The sequence below is a fragment of the Lolium rigidum genome, chromosome 1, assembly GCF_022539505.1.
Source record: "Lolium rigidum isolate FL_2022 chromosome 1, APGP_CSIRO_Lrig_0.1, whole genome shotgun sequence".
NCBI classification, from domain to species: Eukaryota; Viridiplantae; Streptophyta; class Magnoliopsida; order Poales; family Poaceae; genus Lolium; species Lolium rigidum.
In genome coordinates this window covers 90669482-90690321 of record NC_061508.1, presented here as the reverse complement: position 1 = coordinate 90690321, position 20840 = coordinate 90669482, and the positions used below count along the sequence as shown (strand labels likewise).

At 40.9% G+C, this 20840-nt stretch overlaps 2 protein-coding genes across 2 annotated transcripts; one reads left to right on the top strand and one right to left on the bottom strand.

Moving 5' to 3' along the window:
- Window positions 1-1944: 1944 nt before the first annotated feature.
- On the bottom strand, window positions 1945-9778 carry LOC124693484 (lysine-specific demethylase JMJ30-like). Its single transcript, XM_047226981.1, has 5 exons — window positions 9305-9778; window positions 4995-5204; window positions 3877-4008; window positions 3650-3793; window positions 1945-2569 (listed from the first exon to the last, which is right to left on the bottom strand). The coding sequence occupies exons 1-5, from the start codon at window positions 9761-9763 to the stop codon at window positions 2432-2434; spliced, it is 1083 nt and encodes a 360-aa protein (XP_047082937.1). The 5' UTR covers window positions 9764-9778; the 3' UTR covers window positions 1945-2431.
- A 4109-nt stretch (window positions 9779-13887) lies between these two features.
- On the top strand, window positions 13888-16594 carry LOC124693382 (ETHYLENE INSENSITIVE 3-like 3 protein). Its single transcript, XM_047226893.1, has 2 exons — window positions 13888-14049; window positions 14659-16594. Exon 2 carries the CDS (start codon window positions 14741-14743, stop codon window positions 16586-16588), a length of 1848 nt encoding a protein of 615 aa, XP_047082849.1. The 5' UTR covers window positions 13888-14049; window positions 14659-14740; the 3' UTR covers window positions 16589-16594.
- Window positions 16595-20840: the final 4246 nt, after the last annotated feature.

The following is a 20840-nucleotide window of genomic DNA, read 5'->3' as shown; positions in this document are numbered from 1 at the left end:
CTTCTAATATGTTCAGCTACCATGATGTTCTGTATTTATCTACTTGTTGTATGGCTGCCAAGGTTCGGCCAGTGGATTAGTGGATTTGCATGTGTGGTTGATTGTCTAAGTTTGGTCAAACATTAAAAGTAATATTTCGAATATTGCTCCTATCAAGTACTGATGGTGTGCTCTTTTACAGGTTTTACTTGTTCAATATATCATATTTTAGTGCTCCGGACCTGCAATTTTGAAAAATCCTCGCCGATTAATAGTCGACCGATTAAATCAGTTAATAGGCCGATTTTCGATTAATCCCTAAACTCAAGCCAACCGAGCAGTTAACAATTACCGATTTTTTGAACATTGAGTAGGACATAGCGAAAGCTGCAGTTTTCCGCATCAAATAACTTGGAGAAGCCCATATGTAAACAGGGGTAAATTCGGAGATCAAATCAGAAATCATGCTTGGGATCTCGGACACTACTGCTCCTGGTGCAAGAAAATAATGTTTTAAAATTTATACGCTTGCCAAAAAATCACCAAATAATTCACACAGGCGGTAATCTTAATGTTTGTTGAACCAATAAATTTGCATAGAATAGTTTAAATAATTCGACCTGTGAAAGAAAATAAGAAGTTTGGCCGTGTTTTAAGATTTTAAATTTGCCTTTTTGACCCCCGTTGCTTCTACTCATGTAAATATCAACATTATTTTTTATAAAAAAATCCAGGTGGAAATTATGATTGAAATCTGCAAGCATGATTGTTTTGATAATTTTTTTGTGATACTAAGAATTTCTTTTAAATATGTTTGTGCAAGGGTGCACTGGTGCCAAGGAGCCAAAAGCCTGCGCTCAAACCCACATATTTTAACTAGGGGAATTCAAAAGAAAAAAATCCACCATGGGGAGCCATGGCCCCAGCGCTCCTGTGGTCAAGTTCGGCCTTTGGGGGCTAGAGTCATGATTTTCCCATTATTTAGGTAAAGTGCTGCCAATACATTAGTTTGGGGAGAATCAAGATTTAGACATTTTCACAAATGCAAGCCAGTGGGAATTTGGAATACCCAACCCTATCTCTTCAGTGGTCAGTTCCCATCATCCTATGCTCATCCGGCGGCAAATGGGCTTTTACAGGGTTAGAAAAAATCAACCATGTGGTATTTGTGAAAAGCAGCAATATGGGGAAACCAACGAAAAAAAAATCTGAACTAAGGTTGTGGCTACTGGGTACATAATATTCGAGGCTACCATAGTGTTTTCCCCCGGAATAAACTGCACATCAACAGTAGAGGTGCATATTGAATTCGATAATATGGTTAAAACACTTTATGCTACTTGAATTAAAAATGTTAAACACAATGCCTAGTAAAGTAGTAATGATCTGCTCCAAAATTCATATGAAAGACGTGAAGCAGCAGGCTGAAATATATCCTGATAAACTACTCGGTAGCTCGCATGCATGTCTTAAAGATGTTATCATGTAGAAGCTCATGAGTTACATTATAGTAACATACAAACTTCAAGATTTTGTTTTAAGTTAGAGATGATAGCGTATTCTTACATGCGCTCTCTAGTTTCTTTAACATACATGTTTTCAAAAAAGAGAAGGAAAAAAATTGCCATATATTTTTGTTAAAAAGGGATGATAAAAAGAGAAAAAAAATTAACCACTAAAGAAATTTTCAGGATGAGAAGAGCGAAGCCAAACTAGTATATGCTTGTAGTCAAATGTTTAAATCATTGTCGTAAAATAATGATATACACCCAATGTAGCAATGCTACCCAAACAATAGTGGATCATGAAACATGGGCTTGATTATTTTTTTCACAAAAAGTTCCTACCACCTGATGATAGAAACATCATGAATGGTCCCAACAATAACATTACGAACCCTCTGAAGGAAGAATTGGCGTGCGCCACCAAAAGCTAACAGAGAAACTGATAGAAAGAGATCTCACGTAATGCCACCATTTTGGTGGAATGTAAAGCAGGTCACCTTCCTCCAGTATGCAGTCCATGAATTCAAGACCTTTCATCCTAGGGAACTCCTTTACATCAATGTTGTCAAGGTCAACCTGCAGAGACATTGTGTGTACAATAGTCTCATGAAAATCAATATCTTTCAATCAAGTCTAGTTGTGCAAAAGAAATTATAGAGCACATAGCTTTAGGGCATGAGGGACATCGATCTTTTGGACAGTTACAAAGCACGGCTGAACAGGAGGACCACAAGAAAATCTGCTACGTAGTCCAACATTGATTACCAAACTTGTTCTATTTTCAGAATCTCAGCATCAAGGTTGTTCGAAGAAGATTTGGAACAAATTTGTGCATGGATGAAAATAATGAAAGGCAAGTAAAGGGAACATTTATTTATTTTCTTGGCCTGCCAATTATATTCACTCATATATTGCTCTAGACTACGAAGATCATTGATGTTGACAAATCATTTGTTCAAACCAATGCTTGTTATCTGACACAGAACACGCACCTGACTCGTATTGCTTAGCACAGTTTCCATGTGAGGGTACAAATCCTCAGAGATGGAAGCACTATAGAGTCTAATATACTTCCTGCCCAAGACCTGTCAGTAAGAAACAGCCAGAGATATCAGACTTATTTAGAACTTAGATGAAATATGTTGTTTCCATTGTCACAGTTAGTAAGCAGCTGAACATAATTAGTTACTAGCTAAGTTAAATAGGTGCCAACTAGCAGCATTTTGTGGATCACATTTAAATTAGCGTAATGTTTTTCTGAACCTAGGTTAATCAGCACTAAAGAATCTCACGACCCAACCCTTGATTTGAGCATGCAAGTGATGTTTTTAGAGGGAAGGCCCCATTGGCAGCATGCAAGTAACATAACATACCAATAAGCCCCTCCCTCTCATTTTTTTTAAATCTGTGATTAACATGTGTCTCAAGTGTAAGAAATATGAATTGAACAAGTTTGCAGCATATTGGTGCATGTGCAGGTGCAGCCCACTTGTGCGTATATTATTTGTTGGTGCAGCCGAACCTAGGTTTAGCAAAAGCTCCACAAGAAAATTAAATAAACAAAAAAACGCTGACGCACTTTTAGTGGCTTTTAAAAATTATGAATCACCTAGCTCGCTTTGACTGTCTGGTCTTCTTCATTTCTTTAGAGCAGGAAGCCTGCCTACTGAACAGAGGAACAGCAAAGAGCAAGACAACTTAGTTCGATCTATTTCCTAAAGGGGGCGTTATGTAGTGAAAACTTGTATGTAGGTGCAGTCATGCGTGTAAAGTATGCAGGAGCAAGAGATCGTTGGGTTAGATAAGAATAGATCCGATTTGGGAACTTAAGGTTAAGGGTTCCATGATATTAATTTCCAAGTAATCCTCATCACATGGTAAAAATATTGATGGTTCCAAAATTCTCAAAACCCACCTAATCTAATCCACCAGCCCCTCATAGTCTCATCCACTAATCTTGTTTGACTGCACCTAAGTTTGCAGTCCCACATAGGCCCCTTTCTTGAAGTTGAAACCCATATTTCAGAGAGGAACACTTTATATAGGGAACATAAAATTACAATTTTTCATAGAAAGAAGCATAACTGTAGTTGCAGTACCACATGTTTGATTATCATGCATCAGCATTACTCAAAATAACTACCACAGAACTACTCCTGTGATACCTGAGCGAAAAGGTTGTGATGTGGGTCATGATGCAATGGTGTTACAGTCCCATCAGGTCCAAACCAAGCATTGAGCGATTGCAGTTCACCTCCACCAGCATAACAGTAATCAGGAACCACTATGTCTTCACGAAGCTCTTTGATCTGCCAAATATCATTAAATAAAGTTCAATAACTGCTAACTTCACATATTCAAAAGAAAATCAAGTTTCTCAGGAATAGGTTACCTGGTCAAACAATGGATGCTGAGCTAAATAAGTTTTGTTTGCAGAACAATCAGGTGACCACATCCTCTCAAGAAACTGAGAAAATGTGATAAGGTCCTGTCTCCACTCATTACAAACATAATTTTTCCCAACCTGAGACACCATTAGTTACACCAGTGTGCTGAGAACTTATGTAACAGAAGAGAGAAAGATGCATACTAATAATATTCGACCAAAAAAAACCTAACTCATACTAGACAAGTTGCTCTTACGGACAACAAAGAAGCTATTGGTAATACAAATGAATTGTTAACTGAACAGTAGTCAACCGACAAGCATATATGTAACTACACGAACAGAAAGAAGATTTCACGCAGATGCTTCAAAGATATTAGAATATTAGATATTAAAGCTGATTTTTTTCAGGGATATTTCTTAAAAGCACATACAATACTAGTAGATGCGAAAAAAGATGCTACAAATGTAAGCTTGGTCAGTAACATAAGAACAAAAAGCTAAAGAAAAACTGTGGCAGAAGGATGCTTTAAAAAAGCTGATTTATACCAATACAAATGTTGACAGTTAAGAAACTAATCCAACCTAAAACATAACATAGGCATGATGCCAGTACCCATATGTAAAATCATGTGATGCAGTCAGTTCAAAAGAGATAAATTCGGCCATGTGTTCTAATTTGCAAGGCTTAATACTACTTTCTAACTTGCATTTAACATGAAATTTTAAACTAGTTTAGATTGCACATCTCAACAATATATCCTACACACGAATTCAAGGCATATAATAAGAACGACAAATGCTGAATAGAAAAGAAAATGCAATAATAAATACTTCCTGAGATAAGCTGGATTGAAGTCCTGAAGATGGAATTTGAGTATATGAGCCACTTGCTGGAAACCAGCCAATTTACTGTAGAATCAGATTTAATCATTTAATGCACTTCTTGAATGGAACTTCATATATTTTTTCCCAATTAACGTCATCATTATTTTTAAAATTTAAAAATGTCTGAAAAAGGCAAACTGAATATCACAATACATATGTTTTTAAATTGAAAAATGTTAGAATTGATTTTTTTATATGATAGGTCAATTATAAAGTGTAACTGTGTAAGTAGTCACCTCAGCAGGAACAGTACGATCTCCGGCTATCCTCTCTAGGTATTTTATGTCCTTCCATTTTGTCCTCGCAGGCCAATGATCAATGCAGCCACTGAGTATAACAGGGGACTCACGTAGAAAGTAATCATGTATAAATGCCTCCAAAGAAATGCATGTCCGCCTCTCGATTTGCTTACACAATAAGGATTTCACCGGCAGAACTTTGAACACCTGAAACACATTATCATAATAGATAAATCAGAGAGATTACAGGGTAGTCCATAATCCATGTGGAACTGGGTCATTCCACACTTCTGATCCTAAAATTGCACAAATAATTCATTTTTGTATAAGACTAAATTCCATTTGATTGATTATTTTAACTCTTGGTTTTTTAAAAAACAAAACGTATGCACGCACAAAATCTCAGTCTCCGGTCCCTAGACTGCCCGTTAATTTTGTGCAACTCCAAACTTAATTTAATTTGACTAATTATTCATGTTTCTAAGTTATAGTTTATTTTCGAATGATTAATATCAAGGATTTCGGACATTAATCTAAATTGATAGTGGCTAACCATGGGACTAGGCTCCAGACTTTTGTATTTGGTTGGGGTGAAAAATAATCTTTTGCTTTTGTCATTTAAATTGACTAGTGGGGATCTGACATTTTTTGTTTTCACAAATTTCTGAACTTGCTCTGAGATTTGCGTGTGGTAGAATTTTTACGTATATATGGGTATTAATTTATTTGTTGTTTTTGAGTTAGTTGGGCATTGCCAAACCTACATTTGCAAAAGAAGTATGATTTTAGATTTCGAAATGTGCAGCTAGATTATTCACACTTTGAACTTCCAAGCCTATAATTGCACAAATCTTTTACGTATGTATAGGTCTGAATTTTCTTTTAGAGAAAATGCATGTGTATGCAGTTAGAACAAACAGAGCATGCCTGTACTGCTAGATATCACAAATATTGAGAATACGGAGTCATAACTGCATGCACAGTGGACTGGTATATAGAGAAACCCTATGTCAAGCTACATTTTTACTACAAGGGTACCAATTGCGTGACTAGTATCCCTACATATTAGGGCTTACATCACTTTTATCCAGAAATCCGTGACCTGACAGAGTATATTCCACTTGAAACTGCCAAACTGAGTACTATTATGCTTCATGCCCCTTAGATCTCTCAACCGGAATACCTATAGGCTGCTATGCTTGGGGGAAGCGGGGTTCAGTATGCATGGGCCGCTTTGGAGCTCTTTCGCACCGCCGAAGTGCGAGATCATCGGATGGCTCGCGTTAAGATATCCCCTATGGACTTCGGATAGAAGATTTCGGCATGGATTACAGGATCAATCATCTGCTTGTTACTCGTGTCTTCAGGAGGACGATACCCTCAGGCCCGGTCCTGAAGTTTCGAGGGCCCGGGGCAAAACTACAATTAAGGGCCCATAATATAACTATTAAAATAATTTTAAAACATTGTTAATATATAATAACAGTTAACAGTAAACATCTAAATTATTCGAAAGCATAGTTATTATAAAACTTTATAGATATTTTCTTATCGATATATATTTGTGCTAGTCAACTCATTTTCTTTCTTATTAATCGATAAAGTTTTCGATCGGGGTTATAAGGATAGAATAGAAATAGTAATATATACATGGGTACAAAATTATAACAAAACACTTAAAAGAATATTTATATCAAATGATTTATACAGGTTGTATTAAATATTTCTTCTAATGTTATATATGTCGATTCTGCACGAACCTTTTTGCCACAATGTCTAAGAATTTTGCGAAGTCTCCTCTCGGCAACTTAGCCTCTTACCTCTCGATGTGGCATTTATGGCAACCATAGGGCCATCAATTAGTCGTCTCCCGCTCTTGTCCAGATAACAGTCGATGCCCAATATAAAGAGAAAATTAATTTCATACCTATTCATTTAAGCTTTGCGAACTATTTCCTTCGTCCCAAATTAAGTGACTCCGATTTGCTGTGATTCACCTATATTTATACGCTAAACACGTCTAAATACACGTGAATCTACAAAAAAATCCGAATCACTTAATTTGGGACATATGGAGTATTAGAAATCAACGTCCGATGAAAAAGAAAATGCGCCGTTTTTTATTGAGCAGGAAAATGAGTCATTTTTATTGAGCAGGAAGATCGTACATTTGTTGCATCTTTCGTGAGAATCCCCTGCTGGATTTTTTTTTGTTTTGGATCGATCGGTCTACCCATGGGCCACACATGGTTTAATCCATCTACGGTTGTACCTGACTAAAGGTGAAAAACGAAGCTATCTAAATTAATAAGGCCCATCAAAGTATAAAGGAAAAAGGGCCTAAGATCTGGTTCAGTCCATAACCCTTCGTCTTGTTCATCGACTTAATTGTACTGTGCACAGAATTTTCCTTCGAACTTTCTCTAATGGCGTTGCCGCCCGCCATAGCATATACATACCTAGATGGGATTTGGGGCCCCCTTGGTTCCCGGGGCCCGGGGCGCCCGCCCCTCTCGCCCCCCCCTCGGGCCGGCCCTGGATACCCTTGATCATGTGTTGATGCAATGCCCATATGCACGTCAGGTTTGGTTCGGGTGCCTGATGGCAGCAGGTCTGAATATCCTGGAACCAAACAGAGATAGTTCCCTCGAGTCGTGGTGGAGCACCACAGGAGATCTGGTGCGCAAGAAAGATAGGAGAAGCTTCGACACCCTCGTCATTCTCACTGCCTGGCTAATCTGGAAACAGAGGAATGCTAGAGTTTTTGGCAATACCCCGCTGCAGTGTACAACTTGGCAGCTCCTTGTGCGGATCAAAGATGAGTTCACCCTTTGGAAGATGGCAAGACCAGGAGGGAGGCTTCTGGTGACGCGATAGTAGGCTTTAGGGCGGTGTGTGTGTGTGTGGAGTTTTCCAGCCTTGCTGTTCGCGGCTAAGGGACGGCTCTTGTACAATTTTGTTTCTCTCCTATAAAGATCTGGTTCGCCTTTGGCGTACCCTCGGAAAAAAGAAGGTCTCTCAACCGGAAATAATCTAGCAGGTCATCAAACTTCCAGTGCTAGGTGTCGGAGCTTCCAATACTTCTTTACACTTAATATATCATCCTTATACATGGAAACAAGTCCATCTGCCACATCCCACTGTCTGCCTAAATGACTAACCTGTTCAGCACACAGAATTCAGGCATCTGTGAACTGATAAAATAAATTATGGGGACGCAAATAGGCCCAATTGCACAAGCTTAGGGAACCGAGATGCTAGCTTCTCATAGCAACGCAACACTGCCTGCAACTTGCGCACTCAAGGTTCCTAGCCATCGATGTGGTGAATGTTAATTTGAAGAAATATAAACTTACATGAACCACTTGGCCAACCAATTCACCTTCGATCTGGCCGCTGGGGTGTATGTACAGACTACAGACTCACTTCTTTAAGACATTTTCACTATATTAAAAAAACTGAAAAGAGTACATAGTATGATTACTAACTAAAGTTATGTTTGGCCGAAAAACTAGTTCTGAACTTGGGTGTAGATGCTCCTGGTTGAATAAAAAATAAAAAAAATAGTAAACAAATTCAAAAAAATCTGAAATTTCTCGACAATGAACATAAACAAGTGTCCTAACTTCACACCAAAAATCTCCGAGAAAAGATGTGTGTAGTGGTCTGTGCAAAAAAGACAAAATGCGATGATGTTTGAAATATCTAGATTTGTTTTCTTACATCACTCCGATTTGTCTTTTTTGCACAGACCACTACATATGTCTTTTTCCGGAGATTTTTGGTGTATAGTTAGAACACTTGTTCATATTCATTCTCCAAAAATTTCAGATTTTTTTTAATTTTTTTACTATTTTTTCCAAAAAAATTATTCAACCAGGAGCATCTACAGTTTGGGAGAAACCAAAAATACAAAACACCCATTCACATATATTTGTTAATTGTTACCACCTGTTATTTTTCTATGTGCAAGGTTCCTTCCAATTATGTTCTTGTGACATTTTATAATCTTGCAGTGCACTAATGATTTTTCCTAGATTTTTTTTTCGTTATACTCAGTAATTCTAATGTCGGAAAACAATACCCAAAATAGATGGGTGTGGGACTGTGGGTACAGGGTACACCCCAGCTCAACTACAACTTTCCCTAATAGCATACCACCGGTACGTTGGTACAAAATCCGTCACATCTTTCAGTCTAATTTTAGCACTGCATTTTCATGCACCAATCGACATAAAAACTCACACAAGTCTCACACGACCAGAGACGAAATCTTAGAAAGACGGCAAGTCAATAGAAATACTCACATCGGCGATGTCTCTGTTCCTACTGAGCCCTTCCATCCACCTCTCCGCATCTATGCCATTGCCGTCGCCATTGCTATCGCCGTTTATGTAAGCCGGGACCCGCGCGATGGCAGCTTCGAGCTCCGCGCGGAGCAGGTCGCCGCCCATGATGAGGCCCATGTCGAGCGCCCTGAGCGCTGCGCGGCGGTCGTCGGCGGCCCGGATGCTGGCCACGTGGAGGCAGGCGAGCGCGTAGGCGTCCCGCCACGCGGGTTCCACCCCTCTCCACGGCCCCGAGTGCAGCTGCTCCCAGGCCATCTCCCGTGCCGCCTCCGCCGCGCGCAGGTCCCCCGCAGCTGCCTTCTCCGCGGAGGCCACGAAGGCGAAGCCCCCCTCCTCGGTGATCTGTCGCAGCAGCGCCGCCCTCTTCTCCCCTCCCGCCGCCGCTACCACTGCCCCCGCCGGCTCGCCGGTGTCCATTGCTGAGTGGCTGAGCCGTGGGAAAAGCGCAAAAGCGGAGGTGCCGTGGAACGGACAGCGTAGGAGAAGATATTTCGGGGTGCCCGTGGGCAGTTCTCTGCTTACTCGGATGCAGTGTGAGGTGGATTTACCGAATTTACGGTTGTACCCTCACTCCTAGTAGGTTTGAGATATTTTGGACACAGATACTTGGACGCGGATGTGAGACGGTCGAGAAGGATTTACGCTTTTGCCCTCGCTCCTAGTAAATGTGAGATATTTTCCACTAAAGATATTTTGGCTTGAACGGCCAGCGAGAAAGTGGGACGGTGGAGTATCGCAAAGGTGGGCCCGTCAGAAAAGAATGTCAACATTGTACTTTTTGCAGACAAATGTTCGCAAGAATGTATATAGTTAATAAAGAAATGGAAATTAATTCAGCTCCCGAGTGCATATGCTCGCTCTACCAAAACACTATAATTTAAAATATTAAAACTTTTGACAAAAAAAAATCTACATGTAGTGTTCGTCAAATTTTGTGAGGAACCAATATTCTTATGTGGTCTATATAAAAAAGAGAAAATTTATCATCTGAAAAGCCTTATTTTTTTAGCATTAAATCTTGTATTTTGTTACACACCAAACGACAAGTTGATTTTTCATGAAACGACTTTGTGATGTGTAGCACGTGAAAATGTATGTGCAATTTTTTTGTTTTAATTTTTTAAATTTCAAAATATAGGGAGTATATGCTCCCATAGTCCCATGTACCTAAACACCACTCAAATAATATATTTATGTTGTTGTATATAAGTATTAGGTTAACTGCCATAGAAAAAGAAAATAGGTTCATACCAGCCCATGTGACTCACTTATAGCTAGAAGGAAACAATTAATCGATGAGGTGCATTCTTATCTAGTTTTTAAATATATTTTACTAATCTTACAATATGCAACTATATAAGACCAATCCATATCTCCAATCATTACATTTGCATGATTATTATACATGTGCTTATTTTTTGAATTCCCACCGATCATCGAGCCAGAATGTTATGATCACCGATTTTCTTACAGTTCATCATTCATCAGTGATCCGTCAATCTGCATAAATCATTGCTCGGTGGTCAATCTTGTTAAGTCGATACTTGATCGATCAATTCATGAGTTGGTTGATTGGTCAACGGGTTCTTTCTCTACATTAGTTCAACCGTAAGTTTATTTGTCTCGTGTTACTTCACTTTTTTAGTGTTAACTATTTTGTTTTTTCATTTTGTATGAAATAACACATGTTGAGGCTATATAGTAAAGTAAATTATGCTCTAGTTATATTACATTTTAAAAAATAATAATGGTCCTAATTGTCATTTCACAGAAAGGCCGCAACATTCTTGAGATGACCCTCATATCGTGCATTCCGTAAGTTTTTTGTTCTTGCATGTTCCTTTAGGTTTTTCATTGTTCCCTTTGGTTTTCTTTCGATTGTTACATACTTCCTCTGTGTCACGAAGGTTGTTTGAGTCTTTGAGATTTGTCAAAATTTAGATATATCTAGATGCTATTGTCTAGATACATCTAAATTTTAATAAATCTTAGACAACCTTCATGGAATTGAAGGGAGTATTTGTTTCCATCGCCTCCTTTTTAAGTATTGCCTTTCCTTTCTCATTTTCCTTTCTATTTCATTTTATCATTTCTTTCTTCCTACCGCATATACTCTCTCTGTCTAGAAACAAGTGTTGTTTCAGATACATCCGTATGTAAAGAAAACTAAGCCACTTAATTTTGGACGGAGGTAGTAACATTTTTCGTGTATGTATGAATATTTTTAAATTTTTATGAATATTTGTTTGATAAAACATAATTTTTTTATTTAGTATAGAAAACATGATTTTATAGCATATGTTTTTAAATATGTATAGACATCTTTTTATATAGTACTTGGGTGCATTTATGATTATAAATGTGAATATTTTAGCTCTTACAACACATATGATATTTTTTTATATCTATATAAATAAGAGTAAAATGATTTCTCAAATTATAACATATAAAAAACCCTTTTATTAGTGGACTGCGTGAGATGTATGAAGACGTGGAAATTGCCACGTCAAGAAATTATGGGCCAAACTTTAACCGCTTGGACTGGAATATGACAAGCCTGGGCCTAGATTCCCGATACATAGGGATCATTATTCTTTCGCTCTCATCTACTGGGCCTAATATATACTCTATTATTCGAATAAAATTATGGGCAAGACGCTTGTGGATCGGATAGAACCATGGGCCAGACGCCCAGAATGGAATGGATATGCTGCGCGATAAAGATACATTGAACATAGACTCTTTGCTGGTTGCCGAGTTCAATGGCGACCAGGTTCAATGAACCCTGGTAATGTACATGGAGACAAACTTAAGTTTGGCAAAACTCTAGAAAATTCAAACACACGAGAAAAGTAGCAATATTAGAAGTTCAAATGACTTTACTAGATGTTCAACCACATTGAAGTTCATTTTAGGCTACACCTATTGTTAAAGTGTGGACTTCGAAAGCTTCCATCTATAAGTATTGGGATAGTAGGAAGCGTCGTTTTCTTGTTAGCACTATCGCATTGTATAATTATACCGTAGTATCACGATGACATGAGATATTATTTTTAAATAAGTACATGCATATATTTAAATTCCTCAAATGCATTTAAATTTAATTATTAATTTGAATCTTGAGTATATTCTATGTATTTATAGAGGCCGACCATATACCTGTTGCATTTTATATTAAATATTAGCCGACACCTAATGCATGATATGAGCATAACTAATTACGAAATCACAAAATAATAGAAGAGCAGGATCGTATACTTGGAAGCTAGTTGACTTGTTTCTTTCATGTAGAATCACCTTTTTACACTCATCTCGCACAAAGTAATGGAAGCCATGTTATTTAAATACTTAGTTCACCTTGCAACTCTGAGATAACTTCTAGTCTTCAGCTGCCACACCGGTATGACCTTGTATCCAGTGGTGAATCTAGCCCATTTTTTAGGTGGGGCAGACCTTACTTGGGCTGAGCTTTTTTTTTCTCCTTATTTTCCATATAAGACATATGGGCTGGGCCAAATTTTAGGGTGGGGCGGGCCCCACCCTTCCACCCTGTTGGCTTCGCCACTGCTTGTATCCAAGGTGAAAAACATTAGAGGAGATAGATGTCTGGAGAACCGCAGGAGCGCCTATCCCACTAGTCATCCAGGTGGGAGGGACACCGTTTGATCCTAGTTGAAATTTGTACCCTCTCTTTTTTCTCGAAAGTAACCCGTTTTTAGGGCCTTCTTACTCTGTAAAATTTCTACTCTAATGGAATGAACACAACAGCTCTCCTGTTGTTATTCAAAAAAAAATATCGGGATACTAATGATACCATGATAAATATCGATGGTATAAGTAATACTACCGGATTAAGATACCATCACAATACATACCGATTTGCAATGGTAGTATCACAAAATCGTAAGAATCCATGACGGCTAGGGTTGACAAAATGATGTTAACGTGGATGTGTGGATTCGATTGAAATTCATCCAAGCACATAGTGTGATCTCTTTCATGTCAAACAACGTACTCCGTCCGCTCCTAAATACTTGTGGCACTGAATCCACTATAAATACGTAAGTACAGAGTATAAAAAGTTCTCTCCAAGCTCTCTCTCTCACACACACACACACACACACAGTCCTTGTCAATATGTGTCTTAACAAAACCTTACAATACATTAGCCACTTTGTGGGACGAACCCCTGCCATGCGTGCATCTACCTGGAAGAGACGAGAGATTTGGGTGGCTCACGTTCAGCAAAGACGACGCCAACGATCCTCATGCGCATCGTTGCTGACTCGGCGCGGCAGGATCTTCTGCGGAGTACACGTGCACACAATTCCAGTGTGCAGAGGCAAAGAGCGACGCGCCACAGGATGGACCGCAGAGTTAGCCGCACGGAGGATGGAAAATTCCATTACCAAACCAATGTTACTGGCAGAAAATGAAAACGAGTTTTCATGCAGTTTATAAAATAACACTTATTACATCACCCGTGACGTCACGTCCTACCTCATACGGTTCATGCTCGCCTCGCTGTTTCCCCCGCGGCCGCTTTCCCAAAACACCAATCTTTTCCCATCTCCAATAAGAAAAACTGCGGCGACCGGCCACAGGCAGCAGCAGATACCTGATTACCCCCGACCTCCCAGAGGTTTCCCCCTGCCTGATTCCGCCGCCGCCGCCGCCGCCGCCGCGGCGACCATTTCGACGAGGTACGGATCGGCGGCTGTGTTCCCCCCTTTGTGTCCCAAGGGATTTCGTGTGCGATTACTCCCCCCGTTTCCGTGTTGTGGACGGCCGGCGATTGGTGCCTGTTGCGGTGCTAGGTCTCATTCCGTTCGTTGCTCGCCGTATACCTAGGGTTTGCGTGGGATTCAGATTGCCGTGCCTTCCGTAGCCGTGGGGCGATTAGTCCCTGCCTGATTTGGTGGGGGTTAGGGTTTCCTTCAGATGTATTGATCTTTTTTTATCCTCATGCCTGTAATCTTTTCTCGGTCCGCAGTTGCAATGTATTATCAATGAAACATGCATGTCTAGAAAAAAAGGTTGCTACTTCTGAATTTCTGCGTAATTGTTAGAATCCTGTAATGCGCTACCATGTTCTCATTGCTCATTGTAGATGACATAGTTACACAAGACTTCTATTTTTTCGTTCCTCAAGGGAAATAGTTAGAGAAGACTAGAAAATCTAGAATTGCAATGACCTTGGTAATTTTGTCAGGTATTGCTCATTGCGCTGTGCGGTCACAGCTCAAAGAATTATCTTCTTTAGCTGACTAGCATATAATTTCTAGATTTTGACCATATGCAAAAACTTGCAGGTTGTTGAGATTCCTTGTCTGATGGTACGAATCAAAGAGCTGTTGCAAGTTCGCTAGGGTGGAGTAATTGCGTTTACTGAGCATGGACCCTGTAGCTATGCTTGCATCGGAGCTAGGCGTTGTGTCGGACTTTGAGGTCGATGGCATCCAGAACCTCACTGAGAACGATGTCAGCGATGAGGAGATTGACGCCGAGGACCTGGCCCGGCGAATGTGGAAAGACAAGGTCCGGCTCAAGAGGATCCAGGAGAGGCAGCAGAAGCTCGCTCTGCAGCGTGCGGAAGCAGAGCTGGAGAAGTCCAAGCCGAAGAAGATGTCTGACCTGGCCCTCCGCAAGAGGATGGCAAGAGCGCAGGACGGGATCCTCAAGTACATGCTCAAGTTGATGGAAGTGTGCAACGCGCGCGGGTTTGTCTACGGAATCATTCCTGAGGAAGGGAAGCCTGTCAGTGGTGCATCGGACAATATCAGAGCTTGGTGGAAGGAGCAGGTGAAGTTTGATAAGAACGGGCCAGCAGCAATTGCAAAATATGAAGCCGAGAACCCTGCGTTGGTTAACGATAAGAGCATTGGAGCCATGAACCAGCATAGCTTGACGGATCTCCAAGATTCCACTCTGGGCTCATTGCTTTCAGCGTTGATGCAGTACTGCAGTCCTCAGCAGCGCAAGTACCCACTGGATAAGGGCATTCCACCCCCATGGTGGCCGACAGGGAATGAGGAGTGGTGGGCTGATTTAGGCCTTCCAAGGGGTAAAACACCTCCATACAATAAACCACATAACCTTAAGAAGGTTTGGAAGGTTGGTGTGCTGACGGGTGTGATCAAACACATGGCACCAAACTTTGATAAGATCAGATATCATGTGCGGAAATCCAAGTGCTTGCAGGACAAAATGACTGCAAAAGAGACCTTGACTTGGCTGGGTGTTTTGCAAAAGGAGGAGAATTATTCTCGCAGTGTTGACAGTGCTTTATCAGAGGTTACTCACCATTGTGATATAGGGGACAAAGAAGAGAACCTATATAGCAGCTGTGGTGAGTACGATGTCGTCTGCACTGAGGAGCCTCCTCAGTCTACAACATCCAAAGACGACGTTGGAGCTCATCAGCCAGCTGTGCAGACCAGAGAAGAGAATGTCTCAAGCAGAGGGAACAGAAAACGTCATGATAAACACTCTACTCAAACGCCTCCTAGTAATAAGCAAACTAATGAATCACGCAAGCGAAAAAGACGTCCTGGACAGTCTCCTGTTTATGAGGCTGAGGTTGATGGGACACAAAGAATCAATAATCCGTCAGAGGTTTTGATCAATGTGATTCCTGACATGAACACAAATCAGATGGAGGTGCAGTCTGTGGCGAACCAGCTGACAAGCTTCAACCATGTCAGCACAAGTGAAGCTTTACAACATCAAGGAGATGCTCAAAGTAACTTCATATCTCCTACTGTTGTGGTTAATAACTATAACCAGGTTGCAAATGAAACTACTTCAAGCATTTATATGGGTGACCAGCCTTTAGCTTGTGAAAGTAGTGGTTACACAAATTCATGGTCTGGAAATACTTTTCCACCAAATGTTTATCTTGGATCTATGGGTTTTAGTTCTTCTTCACTTGATTACCAGACTTCAGCTGCAAAACAGTCACTCCCTGTAACTGTGGATAGTCATGTGCCTGGCATGGGAACAGAAGCTTTGGTTGAGAACAGTTCTTTTAGTCATCATATGGCAGGTAGTGGGAATTCAACTTCTGTTGCCGATGACACAAATCAGATGATGAGTGATGATTTTTATATTAACCCTGATGATAAGTACATAGGCAGTTCTTTTGATGGACTGCCTTTGGACTTCATTGGTATTAATAGTCCAATCCCTGACCTCGATGAATTGCTGGATGACGATGATTTAATGCAATACCTGGGAACATAATATAGGTAATCCCAGATCTTATCTAGCTATTTTTCTCACTTAGATGTACCTTTTGTTTAATATAACATTATAACATGCTATATTGGTATTACAATTTATGTAATAATGCCTGCGCCATCTCTCTTTGTGAGCAATTATATGTATCTAGATTCTAAAATTCTCTATATCCATACATGTGACATCTTGGGTTGGTTTAAGATCAAATTAGCTAAGAAAGATTGTGTTTTCTCTGGTAAATTGACAAGTATTTGAGCTGAATTGCTGAGTGTTACTCCTGCCACACAATGAAACAGTCCTGTCTCTCTTGAGAAACAGCTACCTTCGAAAACACTACGCAAGTCTTGTTGTCAGTTTTGATCCTTCCGAAGTTACTTTCAGCTCTCTTGGTAACGTGTGCTTATTCTGTTGATTTGCAGCGCTCGGCTGTTAATCGCCGCGAGGAGGCTTATTTGCAGCCTGCCAACAAGCAGGTCCATGAGATGCTGATGCGGTGCCAATCCTGCTGCAGCTAGAAAAAGATTAAATCTGTCTCTGTTTTGTAATTTGTAGGCTGTTCTCTTGACATGTGCTGGATATGATTAGGCTGTAAAAACTTGGTAGAGGCGTGCACAGCTAGCTGGAGAGAATTGAGATTCCTTATTCCGTGTTTTTCCCGCTAAGATGCATCTTGATGCATTTCCAGTTGTTCAAACATGGTGATACCGCAGACAGTTCTGTTGATGCATGCTGGATGTCATTCTGAATGTTGCTGGCAAAAACATGAATGTCTGTAGTTTACCTGCAGAGTTTCATTTTCCTTTGCGGGGAGAGAAAAGGGTAAAACGGGATACGAGCATGAGATAAAGGAATCTTGGTTCAAAAGAATCTCGATGACAGACTGCCAGTCACCGGGATTACAATTTACAAGGCAGCACCTCCGGTTGCTTTGACCCTTGGAGGTTGCTCCTGGCTAGGCGTTGGCCATGTCATGGTACAAGGCCCTGTTTCTGCCTCTGGCGGGCTGGCGCCTGGCGGCGGTGCGCGAGTCGTGGAGCTCCTGTAATAAGCCATTGGAGCCACCACCTGAGAGGCTGGAGAGTGATAGGTAAGTACTCCGTACTCCCTCTGCTCAATCCTGGCATGTTGTCTAAATTTCCCAAGTTCCCAAAATGCCACGTACTACCTCTTCCGCCTTCAGCTCCCGGAGCAGCGAGGTCAAAGATCACATTTTGATGCGCCGGCGCTCGATCTGCTCTCCTACACACCCAAGAAGCGGGGCCGCCTCTGGATGCTCCTGGACCGTGCCCTCGGGACCAGCGGCCGGGACTAGTTCGCTGTATTTACAATGAAATTTGTGGGAAACTTGCGGAAATTTCAGTCCTGGAACTTGACATGTCACTGAATTTACAAGTGTTTCCTGCTGATTTATTGTAGAGTACTCACAGAAAGTTGCTTGCTTTCAATTTTCTTTTGTAAAAGATGTTATAAACAGAGCAACACCACACATGTTTACTGAACCCGTAAACCTGAAGCTTATCCCACAGTCAGTGCTAAATACAGTTACAAGCAGTACATATGCAGTAACGCGATAATTTCAGTAGCCCAAACATTTTGATGACTGTACAGTAGGACATCATGTCTCTTTTGAATGCAAGAGCACACTGGTGTCTTTTGATGTGCAATTGATACACACATTTTTTTCTAAGTGTTACCCATGTCAAACATTTACAAGTGAGTACAAATTCATTTACAGGTGAGTACAACTTATTTTGGGTTTCCAATTCTTATTATGCAAATTGTACAAGTCGAATTTGGAAGTGCACCACCACTATTTTGAGTAATTATTTTGAACTGGAGGGAGTACAAATATGTAGAGCGGAAGTGAGTACTAAAAATGAGAACCAGTCACTAGCTTGGTGGACTGAGCCCAGCGTGTTAAGCCAACCCACCCAGGTTTACTTTTTTTTTTCCGAGAGAGATCCGGATGCTTATAAAGTTTCGCGAGAAGTAGAAAGCACTTCAAACATAATAAAAATTAAATCAAGATGCTTAGACCACCTAACAACCACTACTATCACTAGATCGAACCGTCGACGCGCTGCTATGATCGCACCCCTATGAGAGCCATCTACGTCCACGTGTCCCTGAGGAACAACGTCCCAGAGCTGAAGTCATCACCGTTAAACTCTTTAGTCGATCCTAATCTCCTGGTGCCAAACCTGCAACACATATAGATAATTCAAGATCCACCACTCCAAAGGAGCAGCGACATTTTCACCGCCCTCCGCAACGCCACCGACTAGATCACTAATGATGAGGTGGGTGAGGAGATAGGGGAAATATTGTTCTTGTGTGGCGCAACGTCGCCACATGCACCATAATTTTGCTACGGGTTGACCAAACCCTACACTGGTGGAAAAAGTGGCTTTGGTCGCGGTTGGCAACTGCCATTAGTCGCGGTGGCGCAACCGCGACCAAAGTAGCGCGACTAAAGGCCCCCCTTTAGTCGCGGTTCCTTACAAACCGCGACTAAAGGCCCGTCCACGTGGGCCGCAGGGCGAGCGCCAGGGCGGAGGCCCTTTAGTCGCGGTTCTTCCGGCCAACCGCGACTAAAGGCCTCCGCAGGGTTTAGGGTTTAGCCCCTCCCCTAAATCTGGTTTCTTTTTAATTTGTATTATTTTATTTCTTTTGGGTTTTAATTCGAAGGAGTTTCACATATTCTACGGTACTCGTATACATACATGCATATGAATGTACAATTTCAAACAAATTTGAAATTAGAACCAAAAAGAATTCAAGAGGAATATACAATATATATTCAATATCGGATGACCATATACAATATATATTCAATATCGGATGACCATATACAATTTTGAACAAGTTAGTTACAAATTCTGGTGCATATAAAGTTCTACGTCATCGTAATAGTGTTCTCCTCTAGGATCGATGACTTCCTCGCCAACCATCCAGCTAGTTCCTCTTGAAGTGGTCGGAAGCGAGCTTCGGACTAAGCGTCTTCCGGAGGTTATTCCTCGAGATGTTGTTCTCACACGTCCGGTCCCGCTCATTGCGATATCTCCGGATCCTCTCACAAACATAGTATCCACATAGATTGGTCCCCGGTGGCCGAGTATCCCCGGTCGTCCGCACCGCCATTTTAAAATGTAGCTCTTTTTTGAATTCACCGACCTTGGTATCTACGAACCGTCTCCAAACCCTACGAGGCAAAGAAAATTAAATAAACAAGAGTTATTAATTAGTTACTTGATATTAGGAAATGATGAACGAAATAGGCCGATCGATATAGAGCGCAAATGAATGAAAATAATTACTTTTGCATCATTTTTCTCATGTCGCCCCAAAGCGCCGGATCCATATTCGGAGAGTCGTGGACGAGAACCGAGGAGGTCTCGAACTTTAATTACCATAAGAATCCGAGTGGAACTCGCGGACACGATACATGCACAGATCATGCATAACTCATCGATTAGCCACATACCATGCATGGAGTAAACAAAAGAGAATGTGCTCAAGACAGAAACACTCACCCAAAATGGTAAGGAAATAGAATATCACTTTTCTCTTGCTGTTTTCTAATAAACCGCCACAGGTCTTCCTCCACGTCGGCGGGGTGGTGTTCTAACACATATGAATTAACGATGTGTGGGTCAATGAACCCAACATCATGGATGTTCCTTATTCGCATTTCCCGCTTCTTCATTCCGCATAATATATAGCGTACACAACAAGATAGTTAGGACAATATATATATATATATAGTGCAGGAAATGAACGAGATGGGGTAGAAATTAATAAATCACTTACGTAACGTAGCAATCGATGATAGATTTGTCGAGGTCGCGCAGATTGAACAGACTGGAACAATTCACTCGGAGGAATTTGTACCCGAGTAACGTTTGAAGTGATGCACATATTTAACATCCGCATAGATATAGTCTTTGGCGTCTTTATGTTTTATGTAACCCTTGTACCAATTTAGCAGACCTTTCATTTGTCGAGGTAGATCCTCTTCCTGCGCAGGCTCGATGAGAGGGCCATTCTTCACATATGTAAATACTACGTCCTTCATTGGCGCCTCATCAAGGCCTAACAGTGCACGAAGAGTGATACCTAAGTCGGCCGCTTGTTCTCTGGCACTTTCTACGGTCAATCCATGTGCTGCCGCAGCAGCTATGATATCGGGGGCATCCGGACCGGCGGCTTGCACTATGAGCGGGGCGATCGATTGTTTACTTTGTTCCCCAAGCTG